This window comes from Pteropus medius, unplaced genomic scaffold, assembly GCF_902729225.1.
Source record: "Pteropus medius unplaced genomic scaffold, Ma_sr-lr_union100, whole genome shotgun sequence".
NCBI lineage: Eukaryota > Metazoa > Chordata > Mammalia > Chiroptera > Pteropodidae > Pteropus > Pteropus medius.
The window spans coordinates 884,097-899,765 of record NW_024352783.1 but is presented as its reverse complement, the minus strand read 5'-3'; the positions used below and the strand labels follow the sequence as shown (position 1 = coordinate 899,765).

Sequence of the window (15,669 nt, the reverse complement as noted above, 5' to 3'; positions counted from 1 at the left end):
TCTCTGGTTCAGGACTCAGAACCTGGGAAGGGAAAGGAAGTGGGTAACCCTAGAAAGGATGAGTCGTTGAGGACGTGAAACTACCGTTGTCTTGTATTTTCCACCGGTGCCTGTAAACAGCATGATATATGCATACAGAATATGTATCCCAACGGCGCCGTGGCTTAGCTGGTTAAAGCGCCTGTCTAGTAAACAGGAGATCCTGGGTTCGAATCCCAGCGGTGCCTAGGTCAAAAATGGTGTGGTATTATTGCCGCAAGGCAAACACGACACATTTCCATAACTAAGGCACTTTCCGTAGTGCCTTACCCCCTACCTTGGGACTTCCATTCCGGTCCTCTTTCAGTATGCCTTTCTTCTGACTGCCACTTTCCCCTGCGTAGCGGGGAAAGCGGGCAACTCTTTGCTTTCAAGGGTGTTGGCCCTTGCACTCAGATTTAGGCTTATTTTGTTGTGGCCTTACTGTGCCTCGGGGCAAGGAGGGAGAAGGGAAAAAAAAAAAAAAGTTGCTGAGCGTTGCTAAGCCCGTAGGGCTGCTGATGACTGATGCAAGGTAGGCGCGGCCTGCACCGCGGAGGCGCACGCGCACAGACATCTCAAGAACAGGCCGGGCAAGAGGCAGGCATTATTCATAGGCAGCTATAGTTGCACAGGCCCCAACTTGCACGTGGCTGTGATGGCCGAGTGGTTAAGGCGTTGGACTCGAAATCCAATGGGGTCTTCCCGCGCAGGTTCGAATCCTGCTCACAGCGTTCGCGCTTTTGAATGTAGGTATTAGAAACAGTGTTTTTCTCTTGCTGTCTTCTCTTGGAAAAGATCCCTTATTTAGTCTGGGATTCTCACTCAGGTCGGCCATGGCACCCCTCCGCGAGCGCCCTCTTGCGGGCCTCAAACTCAACCTATACCTCGGAAAGCTGTGACCTGCAGAAGCCTTCCTGCTCACAAAATCAACACACAATTTTTAGTGCATCTTTAAAATACCACAAATAAGTCTAAGGAATCATGCAACATCTTGCCGTTTCGGTAGCTGATCAACTTAGACCTATTCATCATCCTGCTGAATTGTTCCTTTTCCAGAAACAAATACTATCCAAATTTTTCTGATATCCTAGTTTTTAACTGTTGTGGCTTGTAGAATCAAAGCAGCTGAATTTGATACAAGCTCAATGTCGTTTCCTTCAAGAATTAACTCATCTTTTTGGGCTCGAAATACTGAACAAGCGATACCTGACCTCATCCGAACCCTGAGGATGTATTTTTCACCCAAGAAATTTCAAATTTCAAAAAGAGAACCATTCTCCTGAAAAACAATGAGAAATGAGCATACACAGACCTCATCTTGTAACGGAACCCCAATGGAACACCCTTGATCATGTTCTGTACACAGATAGTGAGAACAGTAGCCAGTTCCTTTCTAGTTCCCCATTTGTCAACCTGGAGCCTCTTCTGTTTCTTTCCAAGGAGACTGAGTTCTACATTGGTGTGATTGAAGTCCCTCTGCAGGGTACCCTGGGGCCCTTCATAATTACTGTGTGTCCCTTCAACGTGATATCCACATTTGCTGGAATGTCGACAGTCTGATTGCTGAGAATTGTCTTCATCCTTGCAGTGGATGCAGCAAAGAGCCCTTGCTTAAGGCTTGTAACTGCCAATTTGAATTCTTAACTTCACCTCACTCAGGTGATTCCTCAGTGCTGTTTGACTACCATATTACATTTCCTTAATCCATTGGCCTGCAGTTCTTCTATACTATTTCATTCCTTCTCCCTTCTTTACCTCAAACCACAAATCCCTGTGTTCTCCATCAGCTTTACTTCATTTCACAGAGAATAAGGCATTCTGAAGAGATTTTTCCATTGATATCCACACTTACACCTACCTACCAACCTACCTACCTACCTACCTGTCTGTGTCCACATACTCTTCCTTTCCCTCATTACTGTAGATGAACCCTTCCACCTAAAGCCTACACTTACTAGAGCTCCCATTCCCTCAGGCAGCCCATGAGGGCTCAAGGACATTGTTCTCGTTCCCATACCATCAAAATTTCCCCCTCTAACTGGATTATTCCCACCAGCCAACAAACATTCTGAAATGCATTCCAATTTAGAACAATCAAAACAACAAAAGCTATCTTGACCCCATGCCCCCCTCCAGTTACCATTCCATTTCTCTGTTTTCCTCTTCTGCAAAACAAGTTATACCCACTAACTCCAATTCCATCTTCCCATTCTCCTTTGAACCTTCTCTAATCAGGTGCCATGACATTGCTAAATTCATCGATCACTACTTAGCTGCAGTTGCTTACTCTCCCCTCTTAGAAACACTTTGCTCGCCTTCTAGGACACCACACTCTTTTGATACTTCTATGTCATTAGCAGTTCATTCACAGACTCCTTTGCTGGCTCATCATCTTCTGGATCTCACTGCGGGAGTGTTTTCAAGGCTCAATTTTCCAAATTCTTCTCTATCTGTACTCCTTTAGTTATTTCTAGTCTCAGGGCTTTATATATCAACGAATAATATATTAATACATCCCAAATTTTCATCTCCAGCTCCAGAACTCTTCCCTGAATTATAGATGCTTATATCCTATTGCCTACATGTCATTTCCACTTGGATATTTAATAGGCAATCACAAACTTAAAATGTCCATACCAAACTCCTGGTTCTTCCCAGAACCTGCTTCACCTGTAATTCTTCTATCTCAGTTAATGGAAATTCTATTTTTTCAGTTGGTCCTAAAAACCCTAGGACAATCTTTGATTCGTCTCTCACGCAGTACACATTGAACCAGTCTGCAATTTCTTATTTAAAATATAAAAAAAAAAAAAAAAAATTGACTACTTGTCACTATTTCACCATTTCACCCTGGTCCAAGCCACCCTTATTTTTCACACAGATAATTGCAATAGCCCCTAAATTATTTCCTTGCTTCTGCTCTTGTTCCTTGTTTCCTTACAGTCTACTCTGAACACACTGGGCAAAGTGATCCTTTTTAAAAATAAATCAGACTATGTCAGTCCTCTACTCTTTCAATGGAGTATCAATATGAATTCTTGGTTTTTAATGTGTATAGATATAGAAATAAATGTATGCACATACACAACGTATACACATACATATACTTTCTAGGTATGATACACAAGTCATGATAAGTACACCAAGTGTCCAGATCTTAGTTACTAAGTATCATTTCCTGCTAAAATGAACCAGGGCTCCTTGGAAATAAGGCTAATTCCAGGGCTACAGCTGGGGAATTACAAAATGGTCTTGAAACATTTTGTTGCATTAGAAAGTAAAGAGGTGATCAAAGAATATTGGGTATATATCAAAAAGAAACAGTAACTAGAGGCTGCAGCCGGCCAAAAGGGTTCTCATTGGCTAAATCTGGGACAATTTGAGCATTAAATAAATAATGATCGTGGTGGATTATAACTCATTGAATCAAGTAAGAATCCAAAGTTCAAATCAGTATAAATAAATGAGAGGAAAAGCAAAAGCTCTGTTTATAGTAAACTGCCAACTAATAAATATAGGAGTATTGCAGTTAAAAATCATCAATGGACACTAAACTAATGGGTAAATTTTTGATGAGATAGTAAAGAATCTCAAAGTATCTTCTCACAAATTATTAATTATTGCTAAGAGGAAATAATAACTTTACAGTGGAGAACTCTGGTGGACACCATTTTAACCATGTCAGTAACCATAACTTTGACATGGTTAAAATTGACATGGGTCTTCTGATGTGATGCAATGAGAAGGACACATCACTTCTGTGGTGACATTCCTTACAAAAATGCATAACCTGAATAATTTGATTCTACCCATGGAGAAACATCTGACAATCCAAACTGAAGGACGTTCTACAAAATAACGATCCTGAACTCTTCAAAACTGTGAAGATCAAGAACAACAAAGATTCTTCCAGATTAGAATTTAATAACTAAACTATCAATTAAATTAAGGAAAGACATTTTTCAGACATACGATGTTAAAAAAGAAAACAAAACAAAAAACCCCATCCATCCCTTCTCAAAGCAGACTAGAGATTGCACTGCACCAAAACAGAGGAAGTAAGCCAAGAGGACATGAATGACAAGAAACCCAGGGTCCAACACAAAAAAGACCTGAAGGGAATTCTCAAGATGATGATAAAGTCCCAGGAGCTGTGTAGCAAAGACGGCGAAACCAGTCCAGGTTGGAGGAGTAAGAGTGCTCCAGAAGGAAGACTCTTTAAAAAAAATTTTTTTTTTAAAGCTGAAATTGATGGATTACGTGACCTGTTTGCTCACACTGGAGAGTTTAAATTGAGTTTGGGTAAAGAATTAATAATACATCATAGAAAACTTAAACCAAAAAAATAAAACAATTATTAACTCTAAAAAAAATAAAATTGCACAATAAAGGTGACTCAAATTTAAAAATATTTACCTTACCATAATAATAAAACACTAAATGTTTGTTTAACTAAAAATTACAGAACACCTGAAACAAATACAATATTATATATTAGCTATATTTTAATAAAAATATTTTTAAAAATTACAATTACAGAACTGGAAGAATGAAGGAGAAATAAAAACACCTGTGAACAGAGGTCTGGAGGAACAGAGTAGAAAGCCAGTAAAAGTGTCTGAACTGGGGGAAAGGAGATCAAGTAGACATGTTTGTTATTCAGAAGTATGAAGTATAGATGTAAATGGTAGAACGAACAACTATGAGCTGTCAAGTAGCCACTGAGAAGTAGGAATCAGGGTTGTGGAATGGGAAGACAACTAGAAAAAACCTAGGAAAACTAAGTAGAAGCCATATGGAAAAAGAAAAAGAATCAGAAGCGACATTTTCAATAAGGGCAAAAGTGGGTGTGGAGTCGAAAAATGGCTAAATAGGAGATGAAGCACAATGGAAGGCTGGGAAGTCACGAGATAATGGACCCATCTCCAGAATTTGGACATCCTAGAAAGCGTGCATAATCAGTTCACACATGAGCCAAGTAAATACTAATCTTTTTCTATTCTTCACAGCCACTGTCTTTGTCCCACCCCCACTCCTTTCCCCACTCCTTTCCAAGCTATCAAAGCACCCTGTTTTGTTATTTCACTTAGACCTAAGTTTATAGAATACCTTCGCATGTTCCAAAGTTACTCACTTGCTAATCAATATTCTATTGTTCTAAAGTAAATAATTTCTCCTTGTTTGAAGAAAATCATCCGATTAAAATAATACTCTTTAAATGCTAACAAATAAAAAAAAATTAAAAAGATTTTTCCAGATTAAATGAGGCTAAAGAGACATAAAAGTTATATGCAACATGTGATCCTGGACTGGGAATAAAGACCTATAAAGGACATCATTGAAACATTTGAGGAAATTTGAATATGGACTAGGGATTAAATAATAGTATAATATTAATTTTAATATCCTGATATTAATGATTGTACTATTATGTATCATTATGCTACAAATGTCCTTGTGCTTAGGAAATACATACTGAGTAACTAGGAGCAGAAGGGCCTGATGTTCCCAAATGGCAAATGTAAACAATTAATGGACTTGGGGGGGAAAGTATGCAGTTCCTTGTATTATTATTCTTGTAACTTCCCTGAAAGTGTGAAAAAATTAAAAGTGCCAAAAACTAAAATGAAAGAGCAAAGGGAAAAAAAATCTTCCAATGGCTTCTCATCTCACTCAAAAATGAGTGAATCCTGACAAAGTCCTTGCAGTGGACTAGGTGGTCCTACATTTTCAAGCTCCAATCTCACCACCTACAACTCCTGTGCTGGCTACCTCCACCCCAGCACTGCCCACTCAAGCCCTTGCTGCTCTTTTCCTCAGACAGGCCAGGCATGCTGCCCCTCAGGGCCTTTCTTCCAGTTAGTCCCTCTGCCTGGAGTGTTCTTCCTCCAGGCTTCCCTGTAGCTTGCACCATCACCTCTTACATTTCACCTTCTTAATGAGTCCTTCCCTAATCATACCATCTAAAATTACAGTTCCCACTTTCCACTTCCCTGCTTCACATTTCTCCATAACATTTATCATCATTTAACAAATGATAAGTTTTGTATAATGTTCATTTGACTGTTTTTCCCACAAGAAGTGTATGATTTATAAGAGCAAGAAATATTGTCTGTTTTGTTTTGGGATATACAGAGGACTTTTACCTGATTCTTCCCTTGGCCCAGGGGTCTGGTCTTCCTACTTCCCAACCCCCAAACCCCCAGGATCCAGCCCTCCAGGCACTTCCCCTACCCAGGACCCAGGGGGTCCCAGTAAACCGCCTTCCCTTTGAAGAACAAAGAGGGAGGAGTTGAGCCTTGGAACCCAAGCTTGGGGAGACATCACAGCAGGGGAGAGGAAGCTCAGACAACTGGACCAGCTGTGTTGTCTCAGTTCCTTCCCAGCCCCCTGCCTCCCTAAGGGCTCCGCACGTGTGGGACACGAGTTCCCGTCCCTCGAGCCCAGACACAGCCTAGTGTTGAAAGCATGGCTAGGAAGAGGCTGGAAACCCAGACTTTCATACACACACTATGTACGCAGACATGCACACAGGTCCACACTGACACAGAGGCATGCCAACCACACAGAGACCCGATCTGATACCCCAGAAACGCTGGGGGAGGGGGATGTTCTCACAATCACATCTGCACAAAAGCAGTGGCTGGAGAAAATCACCCAGCCTAACAACTGGTCTCAGGTTTAGGAAGTATTTTTAAAGAAAATAATATAAAATTAGGAACAGAAAGTAATATTTAGAGTGAAACAAGGGATCACAACAACTTACAAATGGAAAAAACTGGCAAATGCCACAAATGCCACAGAGTCCAGAAAAATAACTCATTTGTATTAATTAACTGCCTGTGCACCTCTATAATATCTTTTACAAATTAGCCACTGGCTCTCTATATTTCAAATCTTGTTTCTCCTCTACTATCCATGTACTTACAGTGACAGGAGCCACTGGACACATTCATATCACATGTGCCCTCTGGCTTTGCACAAAGCTTGGTGAGTGGGCACCACATGATAGTATTCCTGGAAGCCATTCCTACACTAAAATAGCTAGGCTAACTTAACCACTGGGAACTATATCAGCATATCCCATGAAACTTTAAATTTTATGTCTCTCCAACTCACTTTCTCCATAACCAGATCTCCCAAAATGGTCACAACCACACCAACACCAGGGGGAAGGTATGACAGAGGGAAAGCAAAGTGGAAAGTGACAGTGGCCTTTACCATTTACAGTTAAAATATTTTACATTTGCAAATTTTACAGAAGCATATATGGCTGTGTGAAGGTGTTGCTAGGACCCTCCCAGGGGCCTAAGTGAGGAGTCCTGAAGCATGAACTTCATTAGCTTCATGGTGATTTGGCCTCTGAACTTGAAATGTTTTATCCCACATCTCAAATGGACTCTCAGCCTGCCTAGAAATCCTATTCTCCTAGCCTAGGTTTGTTTTTCTACTCTCAGAAATGAACATTTCACACCTTCTTTCTCATACAATCTGTAGCTCTCTCCTCTCCAGCAATGAGCTTGATTTATTCTTCGAGAAAATGAAAGAAATCTAGACAATTTGCTTCATCCTTTCTCTAACCCAACTGACCCACGTCCTCTGTCTCTCCCATCTCCCTATGCTTGAAGAGCCTTCCCTACAAGCTGAGATTGATTTCTCTACCTGGTGGAGGTGAAGTCTTCCCACTTCATTCCCGCCCTCCCCCAACCCCCCAGATTTTGAGGTCTTGGTTATTCCCATGAGCATCAAACCAGTTCTAGCACCCCTCATCTCTTGTGCTCCTACATGCCACACTGTTCTGCTCACCATTTATAGCAAAACTTGATGGAGTTGTCTATAAGCCACTGTCTGCATACATTCACATCCTATTTTAACCTCAACCCACTCAGTGAGACTGCACATAGTCACTCCCCGCAACCCAGGTCATCTGCGACTTCCAAGATGCTAAACTGAATAGTTGCTTCTCTCTTCTTACTTGACCTCCCAGCAATTTCTCTAGAGCTTACTGCCCTTTCCTTCTTCATACACTCTCTTTTCTTGGTTTCCAGAACACCTCACTCCCCTGGCTTTTCTGCTACCTCTCTGATCACTCTAGATCCCTTTGACAATTTTTCCTTCTCAACTTGACCTTGTGTTAGGGTGCCCTAGGGCTCCTTGCTCAGTCTCTTTTCTCTCTATCCTCTCTCCCATCCTTAGTCTTATAGCATTAAACACCATCTATCTTTCAATGACTCCCCTATATTTACCCTCCAGCTCTGACCCTGGCCTACCTGGGTAAGATGTCTAAGGGAATCTCCACTAACCTGACTAAAGTATAATGCTTGATTGCTCTCCCCAAACCCTTTTTGTACCCTCCCCCTTTCCATCTCAAGAAAAGGCACCACCGACTCCTGGGTTACTTAAGCCAAAAACCTAGTTCACTTTCCCTCTCCACTTCAGTACAAGCTACCATCATGTCTTGCCTAAATGACTACTCCAGCAAGCTAGATGATGTTCCTGCTTCCATCCTTCACACAGCAGCCAAAGTGTTAATTTAAAGCATAGGTTAGTGAACATAACTTTCCTATTAAAACTCTCCACTGGCTTCCAGTTGCACTTAGACTAAAATTCAAACTCCTTCAGGAGCCTCAAAGGCCCGATGTGAAGGGCCATACCTGACTCTCCATTTTTATCTCTATCGCGCTCCAAATTCTCTGTCTAAGGGACACTGGCCCTCTTTCTCTAGCTCCCACCAGCAAAGCCTGTTCCTGCCTCAGAGCCTTTGCACTTGCTGTTCTTTTTGTTTGAACTCATGGCTGGCTGCTCTGGGCTGAAATATCACCTCCTGATAGAGGATGTCTCTGACAGGCCAGAGTAAAGTAACACTTCACTCTCAAGTCGTTGTGGTGCCGGGTTGTTCCTCACCTCGCCCCCCGTCTTATAACCGTTTGAACTTATATTATTTTCTGCTTTCTTAGTTATTGTGTCTCTCCCGCCCAAACCCAATGTACCCTCAAAGCCTAACCATACTGAGCACACAGGAGGCACTCTGTAAATATCCGCTGAGTGGATAAATACAGCGACTGTGCGCACAGATATACAGATGCCCAAATTGCTGTACATTTTCCTTCTGGAGGTAAACTGTTCCCGCTTAGAGGAGACAGCATTCCCAGTCATCGACACAATCGTGAGATAGGAAAGACCCAGACCTAGCCCAGGTGAAACAGACAGTCTGAAAGAGACAGGAGACAAAAATCAGAGATGCAGAAACACACCCAGGGCGACTTCTAGAGAGTGACCGAGGTAGATCAAGATATCAAGACCGAGACCCAGACGCAGCGAACCTAAGACCTGGGCCTGCAGAAGCCCGGACAGCAGCAAGAGACAGTGCCGTAAGGAGCGGGGCGAGGGAGGCCTAACGCGCCCCGTGGAAGACCGCTGAAAACCTGTGCGGCAAGCGGGGGAGCCCAGATGCCCCCGACGCCGCTCACAAGTGGCCGCGGCAGCTGGTGGGTGCGCCCCGCCGCCCGCCGGCCGGACGCGTGCGGGATCAAAGCGGCCGTGAAGGGGCGGGCAGGGAGGTGACAGGAACCTGGAGATGTGAGCGAGCTTCCTAGGGGATGGGAGGAACGTGAGAGAGCAAAGTGCCGCGAGGCGACAGAGACCCAGAGAAATCCTAGAGACCTGTAGACACCCAGAGTCAACCAGAGACCGAGACACAGACGCAGAGAGAAACGGAGAGGCCGGAGAGATCTGGAGTCAGAGATACAGAGACTACAAAAGACCCAAAGAGACCAATGCAGAAGTTGCTAAGAGATCTGGAAAGAACATGAATGATACAGACACAGAGACACCAAGAGGAATGCAGAGACGCAGAAAGACCGCGAGACAGAAAAGGCCGAGGTCCCTGGACTTGGGAAAAGAAAGCGCGCTTCAGAGGGAATAAGAGGTAAGACAGAGAGCAAGGCAGAGAAATGGAAAGAAGAGCAAAGGAGTCAGAGCACTTGGGGCGGAGACCTAGCCCCGCCCCGCAGAGGGCCAAGAGGACCCCCGGGGTAGGAATCCGAGCGCGGTGTCCTTTCTCAGGGTCACGCCTGCGGAGGTGCGGGGCCGAGAGCGGAGGGCGGGGTGGGGAAGGCGGCAGGACTCCCAGGCTGGGAGGATGGGCTAGGGAGGATGTATGGACTTAAGGTCTCGATCCAAAGCCTCCAACTCTGCGATAGAGTAAAAAAGTTAAAAGTTAAATACCTCGTGGAAACGTTAAAGAGCTCAGATACCTCAAGAGACTCTTTTTGGGGGAATAAAAACGAAGCGTGTTGCATTGGCCGGGAATCGAACCCGGGCCTCCCGCGTGGCAGGCGAGAATTCTACCACTGAACCACCAATGCATGTGGTGAGTGGCGCCCGGTGACTCTACCAGAGCTTGTAAGAGGCTCAAGCCCCCACTGTCAAGCCGACTTTGTAGGCAAGAGGCCGGGCGAAGGAGTGGCCCCGAGTAGCTGAAGTGGGTGGAGCACCAAGGCATCCTTCCTCTATCTGGGATCCGGCCATCCGACCATAAAGTCGCCCCATATGGCAAGGGGCGGCCCCACACCCGGGTGCGAACAGCCCGGGGCCCCCAAGCCTCGCGTGCAGGTGAGAAAAACTCAGCCTGAGCCTAGGTTCCCAAGGGAGGGGGGCAGTGGGGGTTGCTGGGGCCACACATTTGCACTCCCATTTGGCCCAGATAGAGGGAGGTGGGATATGCTGAGGGCCCTGAACCCAAATGGGAGCACCCATCCGAAGGTCTGTGTCCGTTCGGGCTCGGGCCTTGGCAAGGCAGGCTTCGGGGCCGGGGGTGTTGCGGGGAGAGAGAGAGAGAGGAGAGAGGAGAGAAAGTGTGGAGGGGCACTGGGTAGGCCAGGAGTAACCCCATCCGTCTCCGACTCCGCACCTATCGTCGGACTCGTTCTGCAATCTTGTTTTTACGTCTTCTTGCCCCTGGTTCCCTTGCAGTACCACCTGCTAAATCTCTGATTTTATCTTCTCAGGCATTTTGTCCTGAAGTCTCCGAGTGTTCATGCATCATCCTGCAGAGGGTCATGGTCTTGGTTTGAGGTGGGTGTTTATCCGTTTTTGTCCCTTTAATAAAACTTCCTGCTTCCTGCTCCTCTACAGTTACGAGGGATCTCTGGGAGCAAGCAAAGCGAGCACACTTGTGTCAGGTGTCCTGGCAGCCTGAATCTCCTATTGTTTTGATTCAAATACTTGTAAGTGAAAGATCTCTCCACCTCCTACCCGTGCTTCAAAGCTTTGCTTCCTCTTCCTTGAGGTTTCCCTCCCGCCCCCACCCCCACCAGTCCAGCCATCCTTCAGGATGATCCTTTTCCTGAGCACGTACTGTACTCTGATTCTATAATAACTGCTTGATAACACATCGTTTTTTCATTAGATCCTGCAGGGATGAGCTGAGCCTCTAGCGCAAATCTCAGTATAGACGGTACAAGCCTAGACCAGTGCCCAGTGATCACAAGCGCGAGTGACTAACGCTTCTCCGGCTCCTGGTGTGGACCGAGTCCCTTTCCTTGTTGGAGGAATTGAATGTAACTGCCTTAGATAGAACAGAGCTTCTCTTCTACCTCCAGACAGAGCCTCAGTTGAATCAGACAGTTTCACCTCGCTCACTCAGGTCGCTTTCTATCTCAAGTAGGAGGTGAACTTTGGGGGAAGAGGTATAAGCTCCAGCCTGGGGGCTAAGGGGTGCTAACTTTTATTTTATGGTGAGTGGGGTACAGTGACCTCCCAAGAAAGTTGCGATTGGGAGGCGGAGAATTCTGAACTTCACTCCTGAGTTCTGTCCCCAGATTCCTCAAACTCCCTCTCCCCCTCTAATAACCTCCTCCTTTCAACTGGGACCCGCCTCATTATACAGCCTTATGGTCCTTAAACCAGCTGGTGCTACACTGACCCCTCATTTCCCACACTCCCAGGCCAGTTCCACTCCTTCTTCTCCTCCTTGCGCTCCTCCCCTTTCCGGATGCCTCGTGCCCAGGGCCGCGCCGGGCGGGATCTGGGTGCCTAAGGGGGCGGGTCCGGGTCCCCCCATCACACCTAGGAGCCTGAGTGATATAAGGCACAACCCGAGCAGGAACTCGGTCTACACTAGGGTCCGGAGGAGCGATGGTCACTCGGGATCGAGCCGAGAATAGGGACGGCCCCAAGGTGAGAGGCGAGAGAAGAGGGAGCAGAGGTCCCTGGGCCTGGGAAGAGGCTGGAGACGCTGGGCTGGAAGGGGGAGAATTGAGTGGGGGACAAAAGGAGCCAGGAGCTGGGGAGGAAGTTGCAAACTATGAAGAAGGGGACGGGGTCAGAGCAGGACCTGAGTGGGCGGCAGAAGTAGAGGTCTGGGGTTTGGGTAATGGGAGTTGGCACCTTGCGGCCTGGGGGGCGTGGGAGGGGGCTGGAATTTGAGTGAAATAAGCAAGGGAAGAGCAGAGCTAAGGGAGGAGGATGGAAACAAAAAGCGGAGACATGCATTTGCTCCACGCGGGCTGGCCCAATGGGCATTGGTTCCAGAGGCCCAAGACCGGGTGGAAGATTTTAGAACCAGTTGAGAACAGTGACAGCTTAGACGGGTTAGAGGGAGAAGAGGAGGCGCGGTCGCGCTGGGTATCTCCCTTTTTACACTCAGGGCCGCCAGCTCTGAGTCCGGCACCTTGCGGCCCACGTGTCTGGGCTCAAAGAGGGCCCCCAAAGTTCTCCACTGAGACAGAGAGTCTGCACGAGACGGAGACGTAGAGAGAAAAGAGATGGAGAAGGAGAGACACAGAGTGGGGAGGAGGGAGGACAAGACTGAGAGAGGAGAATGCAGAAGACCCGGGAGAGAGAGGAGGCGAGCTACAGAAATTGACCCTAGGGGCACTGGGAGGGGGAGCGGAGAGGGATCGAATGGGCTCGGCCCTAGGCTCTCAGGGGTCCTGGGAAGGGGTGGAGGCGGGCCTATCCCAGCGGCGGGATCCTGATGCCCGCGCGGCCGCGCTGAGTCTTGGTCCGGTCGGCCCGCTCTTCCTTTCCTGCTGGTCCCAGATGCTGAAACCGCTTGTGGAGAAGCGGCGTCGGGACCGCATCAACCGCAGCCTGGAAGAGCTGAGGCTGCTGCTCCTGGAACGAACCCGTGACCAGGTCAGTCCTTCTGCCATCCCCGGAACCCCCAAGCACTCCATTCTACCGTCCCAGGGCTTCCCACTTGGGTGGGAACACATCCTCCATTGGCGACCCTGGCCCCAAGGCATCCTGACCTGAGTCCCGTCCTTGGAATCCCATCCCAGACCCCCTCTTGCTCTCAGAACGCGATCTTCGTGGCCACCCTTCGGGTCTGTAAGTTTCACACCCGGCTTTGTAAATTTCACTCCCGGGTAGGTCAGTTTCAACCTTTGAGTCTGTAAATTCTTCCTCCTCTCCCCACCCCACCCCAACCCCGAACGGCCAGCAGTATGGTTAATTTCACTCATGGGGTTTGCTATTTCAATGAGGGGTTGGCATCATCTCCTCGGATTGGACAGTTTCGTGTCCGAGTGGTCGAGGACCGTTCTTGGTCATCTCCACTCCGCATTCGGTAGCGCGCTCGGTGGTCAGAGCGCAAACGTGATCCGGGGGCATCCCCAGCTCCCGCATCCCCCCTCCCTTCTTCCCCCTGCCACTTTCCCCCCTCTCTACCCACCCCTCTCTGTCTTTGCGCCCTCCCTCCTGTCTGAGAACCTCCGGAACCCAGTTGGAGAAGGCAGAGATACTGGAGTTCGCCGTGGGCTACTTGAGGGAACGAAGCCGGGTGGAGCCCCCGGGTACAGCGCGGGGGTGGGGCAGCTGAGGGAGGGAGGGGGGATTCACCCAGGCCCGGGCCGGGGTAGGCGGGGTGGACCCTACGGTGGACGGTGGGCTTGGGGAGCGGCAGGCTCTGCTCCGAGGCGAGGTTAATAACACCCGCGCGTGTCTGTCTCTGTCTCCCTCATTTTCTCCCTCTCTGCGTCCATCTGGCTTTCTGCTTCTGTCTGTGCGCCTGTCCGGCCTTGGTATCTCCGCGCCCCGCCCCTTCCCTTACCCCTGTTGGGCCCCTGCCCTCCTGTCTTCCCGCCGGCCTCACCCTCCACCGCGGCTCCAGGGGTTCCCCGGTCCCCAGCCCAGGACGCCGAGGCGCTCGCCAGCTGCTACTTGTCCGGCTTTCGCGAGTGCCTGCTTCGCCTGGCGGCCTTCGCGCACGACGCCAGCCCGGCGGCCCGTGCCCAGCTCTTTTCCGCTCTGCACGGCTACCTGCGCCCCAAGCCGCCCCGGCCGGAACCGGTAGATCCGAGGCCCCAAGCGTCGCGCCCATCGCTGGACCCCGCCGCCCCGCCGCCTGGCCCCGCGCTGCACCAGCGCCCCCCAGTGCATCAGGGCACCCCTAGTCCTCGCTGCGCCTGGTCCCCGTCCCCTTGCTCTCCCCGCGTCGGGGATTCCGGCGAGCCGGCGCCCCTCACCGGACTGCTGCCGCCGCCACCGCCGCCTCACAGACAAGACGGGGCTCCCAAGGCCCCGCCGCCCCCACCGCCCGCTTTCTGGAGACCTTGGCCCTAAGCTTTGGGGGGTGGGGGCGGGGGCTGGGGGTAGGGTAGAGACTCCAGCCTGAGGGCAGCAGAGGGACCCGGGCGTCAGGGCGAGGAGGTGTTGGGGAGGGCGGCGGGGCGCGCGGGCGCAGCGCGCGGGCGCAGCGCGCGGGTGAGATGTGGTCTATATTAGAGTATCTATATAAATATATATTTCCCTGGTTCCTGTCCCTTTTCCCTGCCCCCATTGCGTCTAGGATTGTACCCTCTCTACCCCTGGCCTAGCGCCAGTCCTTTCTCGAGTCCCTAGTGCATGGAATAAAGTGGTTATTAAATCCCGGTGTGTCCCCGAGCCAGGGGCCTGCCTTTATCTCGGCGTCCACGCCCATTTTCCCTCCCCTTCTGTCTCCCGCCCCCCAGTCCTGCTCTCCATGGCCCAAGCCTCGGGGCAGACAGGTAAGTAAAGAAGCAGCGGAGACTGAGGTTGGAACTGAAAACTGGTGGAAAACACAGAGATAGGGTAGAGGGAGAAGGAATGGGAGCCTGTAAGAAAAAGCCGGATAAAAAGGAAAGGGCGGGGGGGGAAAGTTTAAATAAAACCGACTCTGGTGGGATTCGAACCCACAACCTTTGAATCGCTCTCTCGTCACTAGAAGTCCAATGCGCTATCCATTGCGCCACAGAGCCACCTGGCGGGCGGAGGCATCTGACGGCTTACGGGTACTAGCATGGGAAAAAAGGGGTGGGAGAGGGGTGGAGAAGTGGGAAGGGGAGTGAGGGAATTGGGCGGGCGTGCCAAGAGTGCGTGGTTTGGATTTCAGAGGCCTGCCTCACAGAGGTAGCGGGCAGGTGAACCAGGTGGGAGTGCGGGCGCTCATGGGTATACGAAACAGGGAGAGAGTAACCGAATATGAGCGAAAGGGCGAGTACAGAGCTCCGGCTGCCCGCTTGGGAGATGTTTCCAGCCCAGGTGCACCTTCCTCCCAAATGTTGCCCCACCCATCCAAATAAACTCGTTCGTTGTAAATTTCTGTGTCGCTATTTTATTTTGTCTGTTTGCTTTGCCGTCAGTTGGTCCACAATCCTAAGTCTCGATGGTTTCTAAAGAAGA

The 15,669-nt window shown here is 48.9% G+C and overlaps 1 protein-coding gene, 4 non-coding genes and 1 pseudogene across 5 annotated transcripts; 3 read left to right on the top strand and 3 right to left on the bottom strand.

Moving 5' to 3' along the window:
* The first annotated feature begins 153 nt into the window (after nucleotides 1-153).
* On the top strand, nucleotides 154-227 carry TRNAT-AGU (transfer RNA threonine (anticodon AGU)). The gene has a single exon. It is a non-coding gene; the product is annotated as a tRNA-Thr (tRNA).
* A 443-nt stretch (nucleotides 228-670) lies between these two features.
* On the top strand, nucleotides 671-752 carry TRNAS-CGA (transfer RNA serine (anticodon CGA)). The gene has a single exon. It is a non-coding gene; the product is annotated as a tRNA-Ser (tRNA).
* Nucleotides 753-1,042: 290 nt separating this feature from the next.
* On the bottom strand, nucleotides 1,043-2,532 carry LOC120589701 (60S ribosomal protein L9-like; annotated as a pseudogene).
* A 7,601-nt stretch (nucleotides 2,533-10,133) lies between these two features.
* Nucleotides 10,134-15,585, top strand: HES7 (hes family bHLH transcription factor 7). Its single transcript, XM_039847279.1, is given in 7 exon segments — nucleotides 10,134-10,635; nucleotides 11,031-11,071; nucleotides 11,073-11,097; nucleotides 13,066-13,161; nucleotides 13,735-13,748; nucleotides 13,750-13,820; nucleotides 14,138-15,585. Coding segments are annotated over 7 exon segments (762 nt in total). The 5' UTR covers nucleotides 10,134-10,572; the 3' UTR covers nucleotides 14,590-15,585.
* On the bottom strand, nucleotides 10,318-10,388 carry TRNAG-GCC (transfer RNA glycine (anticodon GCC)). The gene has a single exon. It is a non-coding gene; the product is annotated as a tRNA-Gly (tRNA).
* Nucleotides 15,159-15,245, bottom strand: TRNAR-UCU (transfer RNA arginine (anticodon UCU)). The gene is given in 2 exon segments: nucleotides 15,159-15,194; nucleotides 15,209-15,245. It is a non-coding gene; the product is annotated as a tRNA-Arg (tRNA).
* Nucleotides 15,586-15,669: the final 84 nt, after the last annotated feature.